At 56.5% G+C, this 17,485-nt stretch overlaps 1 protein-coding gene across 2 annotated transcripts; it reads right to left on the reverse strand.

Moving 5' to 3' along the window:
* Window positions 1–3,653: 3,653 nt before the first annotated feature.
* Mxd4 (MAX dimerization protein 4) lies at window positions 3,654–17,448 on the reverse strand. Of its 2 annotated transcripts, none has more exons than XM_027940216.3 (6): window positions 17,292–17,448; window positions 17,112–17,211; window positions 13,847–13,876; window positions 8,380–8,494; window positions 7,219–7,381; window positions 3,654–6,797 (listed from the first exon to the last, which is right to left on the reverse strand). In XM_027940216.3, exons 1-6 carry the CDS (start codon window positions 17,353–17,355, stop codon window positions 6,640–6,642), a joined length of 630 nt encoding a protein of 209 aa, XP_027796017.1. In that variant the 5' UTR covers window positions 17,356–17,448; the 3' UTR covers window positions 3,654–6,639. The 2 variants fall into 2 exon arrangements, with proteins under 2 accessions (XP_027796017.1, XP_071470192.1); XM_071614091.1 differs by having other exon boundaries at window positions 6,674–6,797; window positions 7,219–7,427.
* Window positions 17,449–17,485: the final 37 nt, after the last annotated feature.

Here is a 17,485-nt window from a genome sequence, read left to right on the forward strand (position 1 = left end):
GGTTATCATTCGTATTGGCCAGAATGTATTTGTATGGGGCAGAATTTGTGTGCATCTTTACCGAAACTCATTTGCAAAGTTAACTTTGCAAAACTCTTCCCTAAGTTAACTTCTGCATTTGCAAGGTGTAGGCTTTGGTTGTTAGAAAATAGTCGGTACTATTGCAGCGACAAACGATTCTAAGATGGCTTCTTAAACAATGGTCTAGTCCAATGTGTCTAGGTAGAAGTCATTCTGGATCATTTTTCTTAATGTTTTTAAGGAGTTAAAAATATATATATGTTCCTAGACAGATGAATCCAACTCGAGTCAAGATACCTGCTGTTAATTGTTAACTTGTTTTACTTTTTAATCCTCTTTTAAAAGTTAATAAAGCCTAAAATGATCTAAAACAAACATACATTACAGGGGGTAAATTCATGGAATGCTGCCCAGTCTGTGAACAGGGAAACCAGGGGGCTGTTCCAGAAGGACCCCTGCCGCCTGTCTGGAGGTGGGTGCAGCAGAGAACTGGTTGAGTGGGTTTGGCCAGAGGAAATGCAGGCGGTACTGACAAGAAATTTTGCTGAGGAGGCAAAGACTGAGGGAGAGGGAGGGACAGGCAAATGACAAAGATGAGGGGGTGGGAAGAAGGGTGAGGGGAGGAGTTTTGGTTTTGTTTTGTTTTAAAATGGGAGGAACTTGGGGGATATTTATAGCATGTGAAGAGGAATGCAGAAGAGACTAAAGATGCAGAAAGACAGGGGCTGCTTACTGATCCCCAGGAGCAAGGGGGTGCAATCCTAAACCCTGAGTGACTCCTGGGGGATTTCCTGGATCCAAAAACTCTCCACCTGATTTTGAGTTGCTGGACACAGTTATTTGTTTGAAGGGTGTTTGTGGGACTGTAAAAATTATAACAGCATCAGCCCTCAGAGTACAAAAAACAAATACAAGAGGGTTAACTATACAGACCTGGAAAGGTTTCCTAGGGTTGTATTTGAAATTTAAGAAAGCAAATATTTCCAAGGCAAGCTCTCTTTCTTCCAATCAAAATCAGTTGGGATTTGAATGGTGCCAAAAGTAGAGGGGACCCAGGAATTAATTCTCCCTGAGTAAGCCCAGGAGAATATAATGGACTAACCAGACCTAAATGCAGGGCTGTGAGGACTAGTGTTTTTGCTTATTTGCCTTTTCTCTTTCCTAGTGGAAACTTGTTCTTTTTTCCTATCAATATTAAAAACCATCTAAGGTTTGGGGCAATGTTTTTTTTTTTTTTTTTGATTGCTTTAAACTTTGCAAGTAATAATGCCGTGTTCACCATTGTTTTCAGCTATAGTTTTCAGTGGAGGTGGTGTGACTCTGTTCTCCAAGCAATGGGGAAGGAGCATTTTTTAAGCTGGGGAGTGACATTCTCAGACATACGTTAAAAGCTTTATTCTGCAGTAACAGAAGTGGCAAAAGATGGAGGGGCGAACTGGCACAAGGCAACAGGGGATTGTAGAAGAGCAGAGGGAGCTGGCAGACCCCTGGAGGCCTATAAAGCTTAGTCTGGAAGATTGCCATAATATGACATTTCTTCTTATTCTTCCTATTAAGAAGAAAGCGGAAGACCTTGTTTAGACCATGGGGGTTGGAGGAGGGTGAAGGAAGAATGAGTTTGTTTTTCATCATGTTGGCATTCATGTGATGAAGGTGAAAACTCAGGACTGCGTTCTGGTCAGCACCACCAGGAAGGAGGCCACCACAGTGGCTGGTGGAGGGGCCTTGGAGCCAGGAGTGGGGCCAAGAGGGCTGATGTATCAGAGGAGACTGGGGCAGGCTAAGGGGGCTGAAGGCAGCGAGGAAAGGAGCTGAGAGCCACTGCAGCTCCCCAGGTGAGCCACATAACCCATTTCCATGCTGGAAAGATCCCTGTGAGGCCAGTGTGTCCTGTGCTGCCTGGCCAAAGGGACTGGCAAAGGGTTAGGGAGCAATTAGCCCAGATCAGACCAACACCTAATTTATATACCACAGTCCCAGAAAAAATGTGTTGGGAAGAGACACAGAGGGCTCAGGGGCCACTCCACAGAGCAGACCTGGCCCGAGCTGTCATGGAGACAGAGAGGGCAAGGGGCAGGACAAGGGGCTGGGTCGAGGTGAAAGACAGGACAGAGCAGGTGTGTGGGTTCAATCCCAGGGGAGGAATCCCAGAGGAGGACTGTAGGAAGGTGAGCTGCAGGGCCAGCTTGGGGTCACTCTGACAGCCAAGAAGAGAAGAGGAGAGGGTGGGGATGCAAGCAGGTGTCTCGCAGGTGCTGGTATAATCCAAGCGATATGAAGGAGGTATATAGAGACGAATGTATGTGGTGGAGGGATCTGGAGGGCTGGGAGCGGCAGGGCAGGCCGCGAAGCTCTGGCTGGTTGAACTGCAGAAGGGGTGCTTTCCCTGAGCCTCTGCTTCCCACCTGTGACTTATACTCAGCATGACTACACCAGGTGCTATTATATAGAGTGCTTCGCACAGTCCTGGCACTCTTTACCCCCAGCAGGACTGGTAGTGAAGATTCTAATACATAATAATATTTGGAATTCAAATGTCTACATTTACATCAACACCCAAACCCCTCCAGTTCTTGAGGCCCCAGTTGCGTTCCCAGCAGGAATTCCCTTCTTTTCTAGGAGTGCCCTCACTAACTGCCTCTGGGGCCCCCTGGAGGGAGGCTCAAGAGGACTCAAGAATCCAGAGTTCACTGCTACCTGCTGGGGAAGGGGCCAGGACTCAGACTCACCAGAGGACCCCTCAGCTTCTCTCACAGGGCCACCCCAAAATCTGCCAGTAGGTCTCATTAGCCCATCTCCAGTGGGCCCTGCCATAGATCCAGTGTTGACCCCAAGCTTTCAGGAGGTCCCTGTCTGGCCTCCTGGCTGCACATCTTTCCCCCACTGTCCTTGCAAGGCAGGAGAGCAGGTGCACTCTTCTCTCAGGGTAGCTGGGCTTTCAGAGGATCAGGGATCTCGTCTCCTGGGGGGCTCCCTCCAACAGGTGAGAGGCTCCCTGTAGGGCAGTAAGCAGTCAGGGTCACTGTGGCCGGTCCTCCCCACTGCACAGGGTTTCACAGCCTTACAGGTGCTCCCTCGAAGGCACAGCAGGAGCCTGGCTCCCCATGCTTACCACCAGCACCAGAGGACAGCTGTCTACACCCCACCTCCAAATGGTAGGTCCTGAGAGCAGGCAGCAGAGGACATGCCTAGGTCATTCTGGGGACACTGGGGACAGGACAAGGGTAGGGTTCTCAGGCACAGTCCTGCACAGCTTTTGTGCAAAGAAGACAACTGGCAGGCACAGAGACCCCTAAGGGGTGAGCTGTCCTGGCTCCTGGCAGTGCCCCAGTCCCAGGGCTAGGGCAAAGCCTGAAAGTCAACACAAGCACCTGTTGGCCTACAGGTGAGCACATGCTGGTGGGGGTCAACCCCACCTTTCATTCAACTCCAGGTCTAACAGTGGGGTCCCAAGAGTGGCTGGCAAGTGGGGTCTGTCAGGCTTCCCAGACAGCAGAGGCTAAGGACAGGACAGCAAGGGCTGATCCCCAAGGGCCTGGATGACGAAGGTGCCCTCAAGCTCAGGCCTCCTAGTTGAAGGCTGAGGGGAAGAGAGCAAAGCAGGGCAATGGAAAGAACTGGAAGCCAGAGGGTGAGGTATAAAAATCTGTATTTATATTACAATGACAGAATGACACAGCACAGCCCCACCTGGAGGACAGGTGGGTGGGGCCCCTTTCACTCTCCAGCTGAACCAGCACCAGGCCCCCTAAATGGCCCCAGACTCTGGCACGGAACCTGCCCTAGTGCCCTGGATGGGGCCAAGGCTACTGACCCTCTTTGCAGGCAGTATGGGTTGGGTAGGTCCCAGGGTCTCTCTGACCCAGAGAGAGACTGGATGGTGGGGCAGACAGGAGAGCAAAGGGTGGAGCCCTCAGGTCATAGCTTGGTGCATGGTCCATCACCCAGGAACACAAGCTCAAAGACCTTGCCATCACCACCAGGATGAGTTGAAGAAACAGCCTCTCCTCCCAGGCCAGCTAGGCCTGAAGCAGGACGGAAGGGCATGGTATGAGTGGGATGCCTCCTAGGGAGATGGGGACCCAAGCCTGAGCCAAGGGTTCTAGACTCTCAGCCACGGAGCATGAGGCCCACATGGATGTGGGTGTAGGTGGGCAAAGATGGAGGATGGAGGATGTGGACTGTGGCTGTTGTCCCAAATTCCTTCTGCAGACACTACAGTGGTCCTGATGGTCCATGTGGCCACCAGTAACATCCAGTCTGGGCAAATGGCAGGGAGCAGGGAAGGGAGGAATGGATATGGAACTCTTAGCACCAGCCCCCACCCCTGTGGACCACCCCTTACACCCTGCTGGTGGCAGGGAGGAGCAGATGGAGAGCACCCCTAGGTGGCTGATGAGCCCAACTTCCAAGTCCACATGGGACTGGGCACAGGCTGAGCTGCCAAGAAGGCCAGCCAAGGGGCCACTCTGGTCACCTGAGCTGGATTCTGCTAGGCAGAGGGGGGGAGCAGAACCCCAGGTGTTGGAGATGGAGCAGAGTTGATAGTTTAAGAATTCAGGGCACATCAGGAGACTTTGGAGTTCTGGATCCTGAACCAGGCCCTGAAACATGGACTCCTGCTCTGCTCTGAGGGTAGAGGAGCTAGAAAGCTCAGTGGATACGCCTGGCAGACAGGAGAAGCCCCAGTGGGCTGAAGACACAGTCAGAACACCCAGGAAGACATCTGGACAGCCCCCATCCCTGCTCCCCAGGATCCCCACCCACAGGCCTGTTCTCTGGCGCCATCCTGAGCCCCTGTAGGGGAGGTTCCGTGCCACAGGTATTTCCCTGGACTCTGAGGGTGTTCACTGACATGATAGAAGAGAAATCGAATTTCCTCTCATGATTTGGAAACTGGTAATAAATGCACCAGAGGTGGTGGCAGGTGCTGCTATAGGCCAGCCCCACAGCCACCACCCAAGTATTGCTGTGTGATCCCCTGGGGGACAAGGACTTCAGGACCGAAAGCCAGCAGAAGCCCCCTAGCCAGGCCCCCACCTCCAGAGCAAACACTTCATCAGCTGCCAACCTGGCACCTGGAGCCCTCACCCCAGGCCCAGAAGCAGGCAGGTTGAGGCAGGTTGCAGATTCATAACATAGTGGGCCCCAGCCAACCAGGCAGGTAACACTGGGAGCCTGGTCACAGCCCTCTTGCAGGGGAGGAAAAGTGGCCATGCTGCCTACACAGCACAGGCACCTCACTCCAAGGAAACCTTGGCCTCTGGGAGGAGCTGTCCATGGGGAGGGGGCAAGGAGGCACCTGCTTGGCAGACTTGAGGCATCCTTTGAGTCACAGGGAACATGCTGCTGGTGGTGGGCAAGTCAAGATGGGACACAAGGCACACAATGACAACGTGACAGAGGATGGGTCCCTGAGACACTGGGTCACTCCCACCCCTCAGCATACAAGGATGCAACAATGGCTAGGAAAATAGAATACAAAAATCTTGTACAGGAAATAGAGGCGGCACACACGTCCCTTGGTGAGGGTTTTTAGAGCTTCTTTTTTTTCTCTTTTTAAAAATGTTTCTCTGTTTTGCATTTGGGGAAAGCCTCTGCCAGCTGAGGCTGCGATGGGCAGAACTTCTAAGCTCCCCTTGAAGGGAGCTCCTGTCACGCTGCGGCCTTGCTGTTTTTGTTTTGTTTGACTTTTCATAAGAAAGGAAGATGAGAAAGCCCAGAGGACTTGGTTCAGCTTGCCGCCACAGCTCATCCCAGCCCTGCACAAGGAGAAGCTCTGCTTCCCATGCAGAGCAGGCAGAGCCACCTGGGCTGGCACAGGTGGGCTGATACAGGTGAGCTGGCGGTGGCCACACAGAGACAAAGTCAGGCACAGGCCAGGGACCAGCATTTGCCTAGGTGGCCCCCAAAGGCCAGCCTTCCTCCAGTGCACGCATGTGTGCGTGTGGGCTAGTGTATGTGTGCATGGGAAGGTCTCGACAGAGCAGACACTGCCCAGCTTGATGTGGACTGGCTCAGCCTGCCACCACAAGTCCATCCCTGGCTCCTGACGCCCATGGATGGGAAGGCCCCTCTCCGCCTACCTGCCCAGGGTGCTCACCCAGTCCCGCCCTTCACGCTTTCTCTGTCCAAGCCTCAGGAGCCTGCATGGACCAACCGACAAGTGGACAGACAGACAGTTGCACCTTCCTTCCTTCCTCAGTCCACTCCTCTCTCCTGGGGTCCGGTGCTGGGGTCTGAGCTCCCTGAGGTGGTCATTAAGCCCCTTACACGGTGCCCGCCGAGGTTTGCAGCAATGACATTTAATACTTCTGGAATGATTAGGAATCTGAGAGCAGACCGTGGGTGGCAACACTGGGCTCCAGGTCATGGGAGCCGGGCCCTGCCTCCCTGCAAGGGGCCCTGACCAGTGGGGAAGGGAGGGTGGGCGGGCGGGCGGCTCAGGCCCTGACCAGCAGGCAGCAGGCAGAGGCGGGCAGCCCAGGCAGCAGCTGGAGCTTCCAGAATGGCACAGCAGTGGCCCAGGGAGAGGCTGCATCGGTCAAGGGAGAACTGAGGCTGACACGCTGACCAGGCAGGCGGGCGGCAGGGGCCAAGCAGCAGAGTGTGCGGGGCCTATGAGAGGCTGGGGCGGCCAGGCCGCCGGCAGGGGCGCCCATAGCCACCGTCACTGCAGCCACCGCTCTGCAGGCTGTAGTGGTCATCGGCGTCACTGCTGCTGCCAACACTGTCCAGCTCACCAGGGCCAAACTCCATGCCCTCTATGTCCACCTCTGGGGAGAACAGAGAGGGCTGGGTCAGGCACTCCAAGAAGACTAGCATGAGGAACCAAGTAGGGGCCCATCTCTCCCTGTACAGAAGGGGAGGCTCTGGGGGTGGGTGCAGAGGAAGGAGCGGAGGGGGATCTGTCTGGGCCCTGAGGGATGACTCCAGGCTGCAGCTCCTGTTAAGAACCCAGCCAGGCTCTGGCCCTTACATGGCCAGGGCACTGGCCTCTGGCTTCACCCTCTCCTCCTGTCCCTCCTGCACACCAAGGTGAGGCAGGAAAATACTGCTGTAAAAGCGGGTGCACATGGTGTGGGGCCTTGTCCTTACTGGGCATCACCCCACTCCACCCCCGCCCCAGGCTCCTTTTCACCAGAAGCTGAAGAACGCCTGTGCCCAGAGGCCTGGGTCAGGCTGTCCCGGGCCCACCTTGCTCTGAGTCGTCTGTGGAGACGGCGGAGCCAGTGCTGTCCGTGCGCACACGCTCCATGCTCTGCACAGACAGCTGCTCCAGGCGCCGCTTCAGGAAGCGGTGCTCCCGCTGCAGCTGCTCCTTGATGCTCAGCGCCCTGCGGTCCTGCTCCTCCAGTTTCTGAGGGGTGGGGCACTGTGAGCCTGTGGCCAGGAGGGGGCATCCCCTCGTGGGTGCAGAGGCACAGAGGTCTGGATAGGTCAGATTCTCACCCCAACAGGGCCCAACCAGGCTGGGGCTACAGGGTGCCCAGCCCACTGGCCCCCATGGCCTGATGCACCCCTTCTCACCCCAGCCAGGTGGCCACGCACACGCCAGCCTGGCTCTGGGCTCTCCACCTGCAGTCCAACTCCAGAATGCCAACAGCCACCAGCCAGCTGTGACAGCACCACCCAACCTCCTCCTGGAGGACAGCCCCGCCCGCCCCTAGGCTTTGGCACAGACCACACCTGCACCCATAGCATCAGTGCCCAACCTCTCAACCTTCCTTGGACCTAGACACTGCCTGCTCTGAGGGCCCCCCCTGCCAAATCCCTGCTGTGCCCCCTCAAAGCTCCTGCCAGCCCTACCTGGGGTACCTATGCCTGTGAAGCAGAAGCCCTTCAAAGGGACAGAAATAAGCTATGGTTGGCCCAGGCGTTCTAAGATCCCCAAAGCAGCAGGTCTCAATCTAAAAGCCTTGTTGGGCTACTCCAAGTAATGTCTCCTGAGAGCAAATCCCACCTTCTCCTGACACCCAAGGGGTTTAGAAGTAGCCCTCTCTAGGAAGACATGAAAGAATCCCTGCCCCTCCTGGCCCCACATCTCCTTCCAGGTGCTGCCCCTTCACAGAGGCCTCCGAGAGCCCAACTCTACCCCAGCCAGCCACTACATTGTCTCCCTCCCAATCACCAACAACAAAACCCAACAGAAGCCATGTGACTTCCTCTACCCCAGAAGCTTCTGTCTGTCTTCCCTCAAACAAACAAAAGCCCAAGCCGCTGATGTGTACCTGCTGGACAGTGGCCCCCCACCTCCAGGACCTCTGGTCAAAGGGCTGCCCAGGACACACAGGGATGGGCTAGGGGTAGCAGGGGTAGCCAGGCAGCCAGAGAGGGTGGAGGGCATGGGCTGCTCACCTTGATGTGCATCTTGGCACGCTTCAAGAGGCTCAACGTGGTGTGACGCGTGCTGTCAGGGCCCAGGGGCACCAGCTGCTTGAGCTGCTCCAAGTAGAGCCTGAGCTTAGCTCGTCTGAAAGAGCCAGAGACAGAACCATCAGGCCAGGTGGCACAGCCCGGGGGGCAGAGGGAATGGGGGAGGGAATGTGGGGGTACAGCTGGGCTCCCTGGGACCCCTGTGAAGGGACAGCAGGTAGGAGAGATCCGGGTGAGGGTGGGTGGTGACCAGCTGGGTCCCTGCACAGTACCCCACCCTGCTGCAGATCTGGCTGCCATCTCCCCCCAGAAGCAGCCAGCCACATGGGGCCATCTGCACATGGATGTTCACATGGCCCTGCACGTGGCCTAAGAGCCCTATTCTGCACTCAGAGATCCAGGGGACTCAGACAACATTCACATCCCCACCTCAGCACCACAATATGCTCCCCGATCATTCTGTCCTCACAGGAACATGAGCCACGTCAAGGGAGGGCCGAGGAGGAGCCCCCTGCCCAGATTTGTATTCCCTTTGGACCCCTCCTTATTCCAGTCTGTCCCCACACTCACACGGGTGGACCATTCTCAGGCACTTGTTCTTATGTTCATATGCACCAATTCCCTGCAGAATCGCTGCCTTTCCTGGCTGGTCAGGAGCCTGCTGGTCTGGGAGGGGCCTTCTCTCTGACACCACCATGATGGCCCAGGACCTCAGTGACGTCTGCATGCAACCACCCAAGTGGAACTGGTGGTTTTAGCTGAGAGATGCTCAGTAACAGATCTGCTTTGCCCTTGCTGTGGTTGAGGCTGCTTCCAAATCCAGTATGCTTTGCTTAGGATCATTCTCAGGAGTGGAGCTGCCAGGTCAAGGTGTAGACAACCTGAAGCCCACCTGTGGCGGCCAACACCCTCTCCTCTCTGATCTATGCCAGTGGTCCCCATTGTCTCATGTCTGCTCCCTAGTAGCAGAGCCCTAACAAATGCATTCTCCTTCAGTCCTAGAGAGACCCTGGAGGACAGCGGATCTCCTTGGACAGAGGAGGAACCCAAGGCCCAGAGGAGGAGGGGCTGCCAGGTATAGGGAAAGGCTACAGAGAAGAGACAACATCTCCCTATGCTGCAGGAGATGGGTTGCTGTGTGAGGCCACTAAGCCTGTCACCCATATAGCACTCTGCATTGACAAATGATGTCACCTGACGCCCCAGCCATCCTCCGGGGCCTAGAGGTTATTCTGGGTGAAGAACCTCCAGGAATAACTTCCAGGATACAGGTCTGTGACTGCACGTGGTGAGGAGGTGGAAGGGTGAACAGGGCGAGCAGGCCCTAGACTTCCTCGAGGCTGGAGATTCCTCTCGCCACAGCACAGGGAAGAGGGCACACAGGTGGGCTTCGGGATCCAGACTTCTGCTGCACTGGGCCTGGAGTGCCCAGAACCTCAGCCTCCCCACCTGTCCTGGGGCAAGTGCCCCTCTCCAAAAACTGAAGGGGAAGGAGGCTTGGAGCTGGATGATGAGCAGAGCCTCTGCTAGGGGGATGGGTCTCCTCCCAAGGCAGGTTCCCACTGTCCTGCAGCCACCAATGGGACTGTTCACAAGTGGGGACACTGCCAGGGATCCTCTTCCCAATCTATCTGTCATATGCCACCACTTAACTATATTAGCAGTATGTCACCTTTATGGAAAAATTAGAAAATTACCAAAAAAAAAAGTATCCCCCGATTCCACCACCCAGAGACAATCACATTGTGATTCCAGTGTAGCTACACTTTCATATCATGAGTGTTCAGTAAAAAAATTAGGGTACAGAACCACATATGTGACAAGTGACCCGATTTTGTTTAAAAAATAAAACAGAGAACGCACACAAGAGACTCAACCAAACACAATGAAGCACAGGAAGCGAGCGTCTCCAGGGATGCGGCTGGCAATGTTTATTTCTTTAGCTTTGTGCTTTTCTATGTTTTCCAGGTTTTCTATGCTAAAAGAATCCCACGTATTACTATTACAATCAGAGAAAGACACGTTTGTACAAGAAAGAAAAAACACAGCTAAAAGACAAATAACAGTAGAAAAATGTTTGCGATACATATAAAGACAAACGGTCAGTATTCGTGGTATTCCGAGCTCATACACATCAAAAATAAGGAGGAACACTTCAATGTGACAACAGGCAAAGGACACAAACAGGCAATTTGCAGAGTATGAAGGGAAAATCTGACACAAAAAACTGGTTTTATCTCACAGTGATTAAGGAAAACTCAGATGAGCAGACATTCACGTCCCCTTTACAATAGCTGATGTGCAAAGGGTGGCTGGCACTTGCCTGACCAGCCGTGGGGACCTGTCAGTTTGCTGTGGGAGAAGGGCCATAGCATAATTATCAAAGTCACTACTGATCCATGTTTCTGTTCCTAGGATTTCTGTCCTACAAAACCTTCCCCCCAAAAGGGCCACACTCAGCCTCGGCTTTGTGTAGAAAACCCTGGAAGCTGAGAACCCTGGAAGCTTGGCTGCAGGTCCTGCAAAGGCTTCAGGACAGGGAGGGTGCATGGACACACGTAGGAAGCACTTATGTGGTATTAGGTGAGAAATCCAACCGGAATAGTGGACAGCAAGGTCCCCTTCTCATCCCAGGGCCTCCAAGTGCCTGGGATGCCATCTCTGGGGGTAGGGTACAGGAGTATATGAAGAGACTCGAGAAACAAAGCAAGGCCACCTGACCACACATGTGCAGTGTTTAAAACTGCAGCATGTCCACCCAAACCCAGGAAGCACACAGCCAGGGTTGCCCTGGCTCCCTGCCCTGGACAGTGACTGCGATGGGCTGCCTGGGGCCAGGATCTGGAATTAGCTCTGCCAATGGCCAGTGGTGGGGTGCTGGAAAGGTCCCTACCCTTCTGAGCCCCTGGCCCCACAGCTGGGGCTACACTAGGTTCTTACCAAACTCTCCTCCCTGAAGTCACTGCAGTACCCCAGGCCTTCTGCCAGCAGCTGTCACCAAGCATTCCAAGCAGCTTTTAAGACCTAGCACTTCTAAAGGAGCCCAGCATAGATCTAGGAGGTAGCCTGCCCGTGGGACTCCTGCTCTGACATCAATAGCATCCCCACCTCCACCACAGTGCAGCCCACCACATGGTCCCGCCCAGCCTCTCACTGAAAATCCCTACTCCTCAGAGCTCTTGGAGGGTTTGGCTTCAGGCCAGGGTCCCCCAGACCTGAGAAGAGAGTGCTGGCTAGCTGACAGAGTCACACTCTGAACCAGGCAGGGACAGGCTGCTGGAGAGGAGGCAGCCAGGAAGTCCAAGAGACAGGAGGACAGGGACACGGGGAACCATCACCCTCCCTCCTCCTGTTTACCTGCATCTTCTAGCTATTCTAACAAACACACTCCCCATGTGGTTCCACAAAGCTGCATCAGGAGCATGGGGGCAGCCCACAGGGCAGGCCATGGGCTCCAGGGCAGGCCCTGCCAGGGAAAGTCTAGCCTGGACAACCATCTCTACGCTTGAAGTGGAGCAGGGGCCAAATGAGCAGTGAGGTCTGGCCTTTAGGGTGTGCACTGCCACTCCAGGGGGTACTAAGGATAAGGAAAGTCAGCCAGGGCTTCCTCCCATATACCCACTAAGGCCAAAGGCTGGAGCTAGGCCCGTGAGGATTACCAGACCCCTGGGGTCAGTTAGCCTTGGCAGACCTTCCAGAACTGCTTACATACAAGGGTGCTTAGGGCAGGCCTAGGGTTGACTGGGCTCAGCTCAAGCACCACGAGGGGGAAGCCCCACAGGCCTAACCCAGACCCCCAAGAGGGACACCTCCAAGAAAGAGTGTCCAGGGCCTCCGTCCCTGAAGCCAGCCAAGCAGAGGAGCCTGATGCTTGCTTGCTTCCTTCCTTCCTCTGGAGAGCACACAGCCTTTCCTTCAGCCAACAGCCAGGAGCACTGAGCATCCAGCACCAGCACAAGGCTAGCCATGGGCGCAGCCAAGGCCAAAGTTTCTTCAGGGCTCCCAGCTCCAGCTTGTAGGCTTTTCAGGATGTCCACACCTGTGCCTTGGCCAGCCAGAAACAGAAACCCCTCACTGGGTTGTGGGAGCATAGAGAGATTCCTAGGCTGCCCACCTACCCCTCTATCTCAAAAGGTTCCTTGAGCTCCATTAAGCATGAGCTCTAGGAGGAGCTGGCAGAGACCAAGAGGCAGCTGCAGGGGTCTGAGGCATTGCTTGCTCTCCACCACAGGCTTCCCTGCCTTGCCACCTGCCCTCCTTCAATGGTACCTCCTGAAAGCTGCTCTTCCAAATGCCACCTCCAGGAAGCTCTTCCCAGAGTATCCCCACTGTGGCCTGCCCCATCCCAGATTGTGGGTCCGGGTCAAGCCTGGTTGGGTCTCCTAGGGCCTGGAAGCAGCCCTAGGCTGGCTCCACATCAGCACCCCCCACGGAACCCCCCAAACAGAGATGACCAGTGCAGGAAGTACATCTCCTCAGGGAACAGGGTGTTCTGCCCCTGCCCAGCAGCCCGCCCCAGCCAGAGGCCTAACTCCCAGGGCAGCGGAAGTTGGCGGTGCTGAGGGCGCAGACATGGGGGAGGGAGAGGCGGGGACCTGGCTGAACTTCAGACCTTCCCAGTACATCCAGGAGGGCTCAATTCGGATGCAGACCCACCCACTTACCAGGAAGGGAACAAAGAATAGACCCATTTCACAGATGAGAGCAAAGATAATGAGAGAGGTATCCCCCAGTGTCTCTCAGGGGCTCTCCCCCATGGTGGCATGGGGGCTTCTGTCTTTGAGACTTCCTGGCCCAACATGCCTCTGCACTCACCCAGAGTTCCCTCAGCAGCTGAAAAGGCCCCTGGCTCACACCTGCCCCAACTAACAGAGGGGCGTCTGCAGCTAGAGCTGCTTCAGGTGGGATACCTGTGCTAGGGCCCTAAGTGGGGCTAGAGTGCAGGGAGGTGGCCCAGGCCAGCTGCACTTGTGCTGCCCCTACGACAAGACTCCAGCACAGGCCCAAGAAGGCACTGAGGCAAAAGGCATGGAACTGGGGGATAAGGGGTCAGATCATGGTGGTGGGACCCACTATTGAGGTCATGACACCAAGGCTGAAGTGTTGTTCCCAGAGGGGCTCAGAAGCATACCCATTTGCCTCCTCCAGGGAGCCATCCCTGATTGACACCAGCACAGGGCCTTTTCCAAGTCCCTGGTCCCCACCTGGCCCTGGACCCAGGCTGAACACTCCAAAGCTGGGCCCCCACCCCTGCCTGCCAGCCTGAGAGTGCCTGAGAACAAACCTTGGCCCCCTCCTTCAAGACTGACCCTTTCTATACTGAGGGCACAGCCTGGCAGCACTGGCAGCCCTCCCAGGACTGTGAGGTCAGCTGCAGCATCGCCTCAGCAGAAGGGACAGGCCTATCAGGAGGCTTGAATAGAAACTGGTGAGGGCAAGTGTCACTTACCTGTGCTTTTCTAGTTCGTTGTGTGAAGACCTGTTTAGAGAAACAGAAAGACAGGGCTCACTCTGAGGCCTGACCACCAGAGCAAAACAACAATGGCTCTTCTGGGGGAGGGGCTTGGAGCCCACAGAGAGTAACAGGGCAGATCTGGGCCCCAGGAGGCCCACACTAGCACTTCTAAAGGAGCTGGTAAGGGCTGGGGTAAATGCAACAGCTGCCATCCAAGTGCTAAGGAAACCTCACACTGAGCTGCAAGGATGGGGTGAGGGCATAGGGGTGGGGGCACACAAAGGAAGCAAAGAGGTATGCACAGATTGGGGGGACCCAGAGCCACCAGGCTCACCTATGAGGCTTGGTGGGATCGTGGTTGGCAGAAGGATGCAGAACCTTTTCCAGATGTGTAGAGGCCCAGGCAGCACAGCTACTGTACTTAACCATCTGCCTTTTTCTGTTCCCCGTACCCCAAGACCAGGTGTGTCTTTGCAACCAACAAGGACCACAAAGAGGGCTAATATGCTGAGCATGGAGCACAGAAGTCAGGTCCTCAGGAGATGAGGTGGCCATGTACCATGGCTACCATGTCAGGCTCACACATACCACCACACAGATGAGAATACCCAAGACAAGTAGTCCTAGCCAGGTCAGGCCACGGAGGGGGTGTCTGAGGCTTTGATGCTTCCTGGGTCACTGCATGCAGGGAACACCAAGGCTGGTGTATCTCCCACTTCCTTCACAGGCCATGTTCTGGCAGAACTAGCTTCTCTGGGCCCAAGCTTAGCCTCCCTGGGAACAGCAGCCCTGCCAGCTGCTTGAGCCTCACCTATCCTGCCCACTCAGATGGTGCAGAGTCCTGAGCATCACAGGTGCCACTCAGGAAATTTACCCTTCAACTTTCAGTCACCCTCCCAGTCCAGGAGGGACCCACAGGCCAGCCAGGGCTCCCAGGCTTCTCACGCAGCTGCACATGTGAACAGAGCGCTCAGGCCATGCAGGTGTATACCTAGACTAAGCCTTGACACACCTGGGGGCTTCTTTGGACACTGCCTGCCTATTTCCACTCCCCTGCTCCAGGAACATGGATCTGGCATCTCCCATCCTTACCCCTTAGGCTACAGTGCCTGTCCACCCTGCCTTCCTCCACCACCTGCTGCAGCTACCTGGGCACTAGGCCTGCCCTCTTCTCATGGTGCTTGCCAGCTCCTGGGCCTCACTGTTCAACTTCCAGGGTCCTCAAGAACCTGCTACTCACATGGGCTGGGTGAGAACCCTCTGCGAGGGCTAGCTGAAGCCAGAGGGGGTATCACTAACCCCTTCACTGGCCTACCAGGGGCTGTCCCTCAGCCCAAACCTCAGCCTGGCCATGTGGTTTGTAGGTATGCTGGCTCATGAGGGAGGCTGAGGTCAGAAGGTGCCCTTCAGTGTAGCGAGGCCCACCACCCACCTGCTCAATTAAAGGATGACCCCACCCTGGAGGCAGAGGGGCACTTCTCAGTAGCCTGGGGGTAGAAAAGGGCTGAGGCCCTCCTGTGTCCAGAGACCCTTGCAGAGGAGGCCTGTCACACAGGTCTTAGCAGCACCTTCCCTGGGGAGAGGTGGCACTAACCCTGGCTAGAGTTGTGCCAAGTGCTTTCCTGGCACCACCCGCACCTTGTGAGGCATGCATTCTTCTGCTCACCTCACAGAGCCCAACCTGACAAGCTGGCTCCAGTGTCTTCCCGGTGAGCCACTGCCTGAGCCTACAGCAGTGACACCCGTTTCTCACTCAGGTCTGTTGTGTCTTGTTCCTGTCCCTCACCTTGGCAGACATAAAGCCTTACATCAGACCCCAGCTTCTCATCTAGTGTGGCTAAGAACACCCTCAAGGCTGGTGACCTCTAAAGGGGCCATGTCTGTCACCCTTGGCTGCCTCTGGCCCTGGGGGAGTTGGGCTCTGCTCAAAGGGGTTGCAGAAGAGGTGCACCCAGGCCAGGGAGACCCTCTCAATCCCTTGCCTGGGTCCTCATCCCAGCAGAAAGTGGACCCCACCCAGGAACAGGAGTCACAAAGGTGGGTAAAGGGGCCCCAGACAAGTAACCAAATGGTTCTATGCACCAGTTTCCTCAGCTGTAAAATGGAGATAAAAATAACATTGCCTTCATGAGGCTGTGTGTGGAGGAAGCATTCAGTGAGCCTCAGCTAGGATTCTGGGGGTCAGCTTTGGGCATTCCACACTGTGGGAGCTGGAGGTCTCTTCCCAGAGTCTGGACAGCCAGAAGCAGAAGCCTGACTAGCTTACTGTCCAGGTCAGAGGAAGTGGTGCCCCTAACACATTCAAGTCCTTCTGCAAACTGTCTTCAGCAGGGGACTAGATGCTGAGTCTCAGGCAGCTGAGACTCAAACCAATTCCTTGCCAGGCCCAGGACACCACAGAGATGGGCCTGCATGCCAGCCTGTTTCCTAAGAACAGGCAGGCCACAGGAATGAGCTGCACTCTCTGCCAAGAGGCCCAGAAGCCCCCGGCCAGTGCAGTTCCTGGCCTAGTGACACAGGAGTAGGTAGGCCAAGGTAGATCCCTGGACACTGCCAGGTGTGCCAGGCCCCCCACAGTAGCTAGGTGCCGGTACCCTGGGGTGCCCTAGCCCAGGGTATCGGGTCCCCATATGCGTGCACTCCAATTTCAGGGTTTCTGCAGTCTGAGTACAAGGCCAAGGGCTGGAGGAAGTAACTGATCCTAAGGAGCCTGCTCCCTCCTCCTACCTCTCCCAAAGGCCTCCTGTCCCAAAGAAGGGGATCCCTGAACTTGTGTCTAGAGTTTCAGTGTCAGGAGACTGGGTAGGACTGGTGGACACCTGGGAGGGGCCTTTGTCCAGGCTCCTGGGGATAGGGTATTGAGCCAAGAAGTAGGGCCCAGCTCTGAGATGGGATAAGGAGGCGGTCCCTCCGCGCGCAGAACGCAGGGCCCAGCCGCTGAGCCTCAGTGTCCCGGGCCCCAGAGGCACCGGTGGGAGCCCGTTGACAACTTCTCTCCCGCCAGGAAAAGTCCAGAGAGCCTGGGGCGGGCGCGGGGCGGGCGCGGGGCGGGCGGCAGGCGTGTACGCGTGGCACTGTTTACGCGCGACGGGAGGCGCGGCCGCGGGAAGATGGCGACGCGCAGGCGGGGCGGGCGGGGCCGACGCGCCTCCTCCAGGCCGGCCGCCGGGGCGCGCGGAGTCGCGCGGCGGACGCGAGGCGGCCGGGGGACACCGGGCGGGGCCGGCCGGGGCGGCGGGGCGGCGCGCGGGGGCGGTACCTGTTGTTCGGGGCCTTGCGCACCAGGCCGGCCGCCTTTGTTTTCTTCCTTGCGAAGTCGCCGTCGAAGGGCAGCACCGAGGCGTAGCCGTGCTCGGCCTCTGCGGACAGACGGCGCGGTCAGCGGTCCCCCGCCCAGCCCGCCGCCCGCCCACCCGGCGCACAAAGGGGCGCGGGCTACCTCGGTCCCTGCGCTCCAGGTACTCGGCCGCCTCCAGCAGCAGCAGCAGGGAGTTGAGCTCCATCCTGCCGCCCGCGCCCCTCTCGGGACGGCGGCGGCCGCTGCCCGGCGCGCTCCGGCCGGCTCCGCTCGCCGCCCGCCCAGCGCGCCCCGCGGCACACTTGTCCGACTCGCGGACTCCTGAGCTCGGCCGC

This window comes from Marmota flaviventris, chromosome 7 (assembly GCF_047511675.1).
Source record: "Marmota flaviventris isolate mMarFla1 chromosome 7, mMarFla1.hap1, whole genome shotgun sequence".
Taxonomy (NCBI): Eukaryota; Metazoa; Chordata; class Mammalia; order Rodentia; family Sciuridae; genus Marmota; species Marmota flaviventris.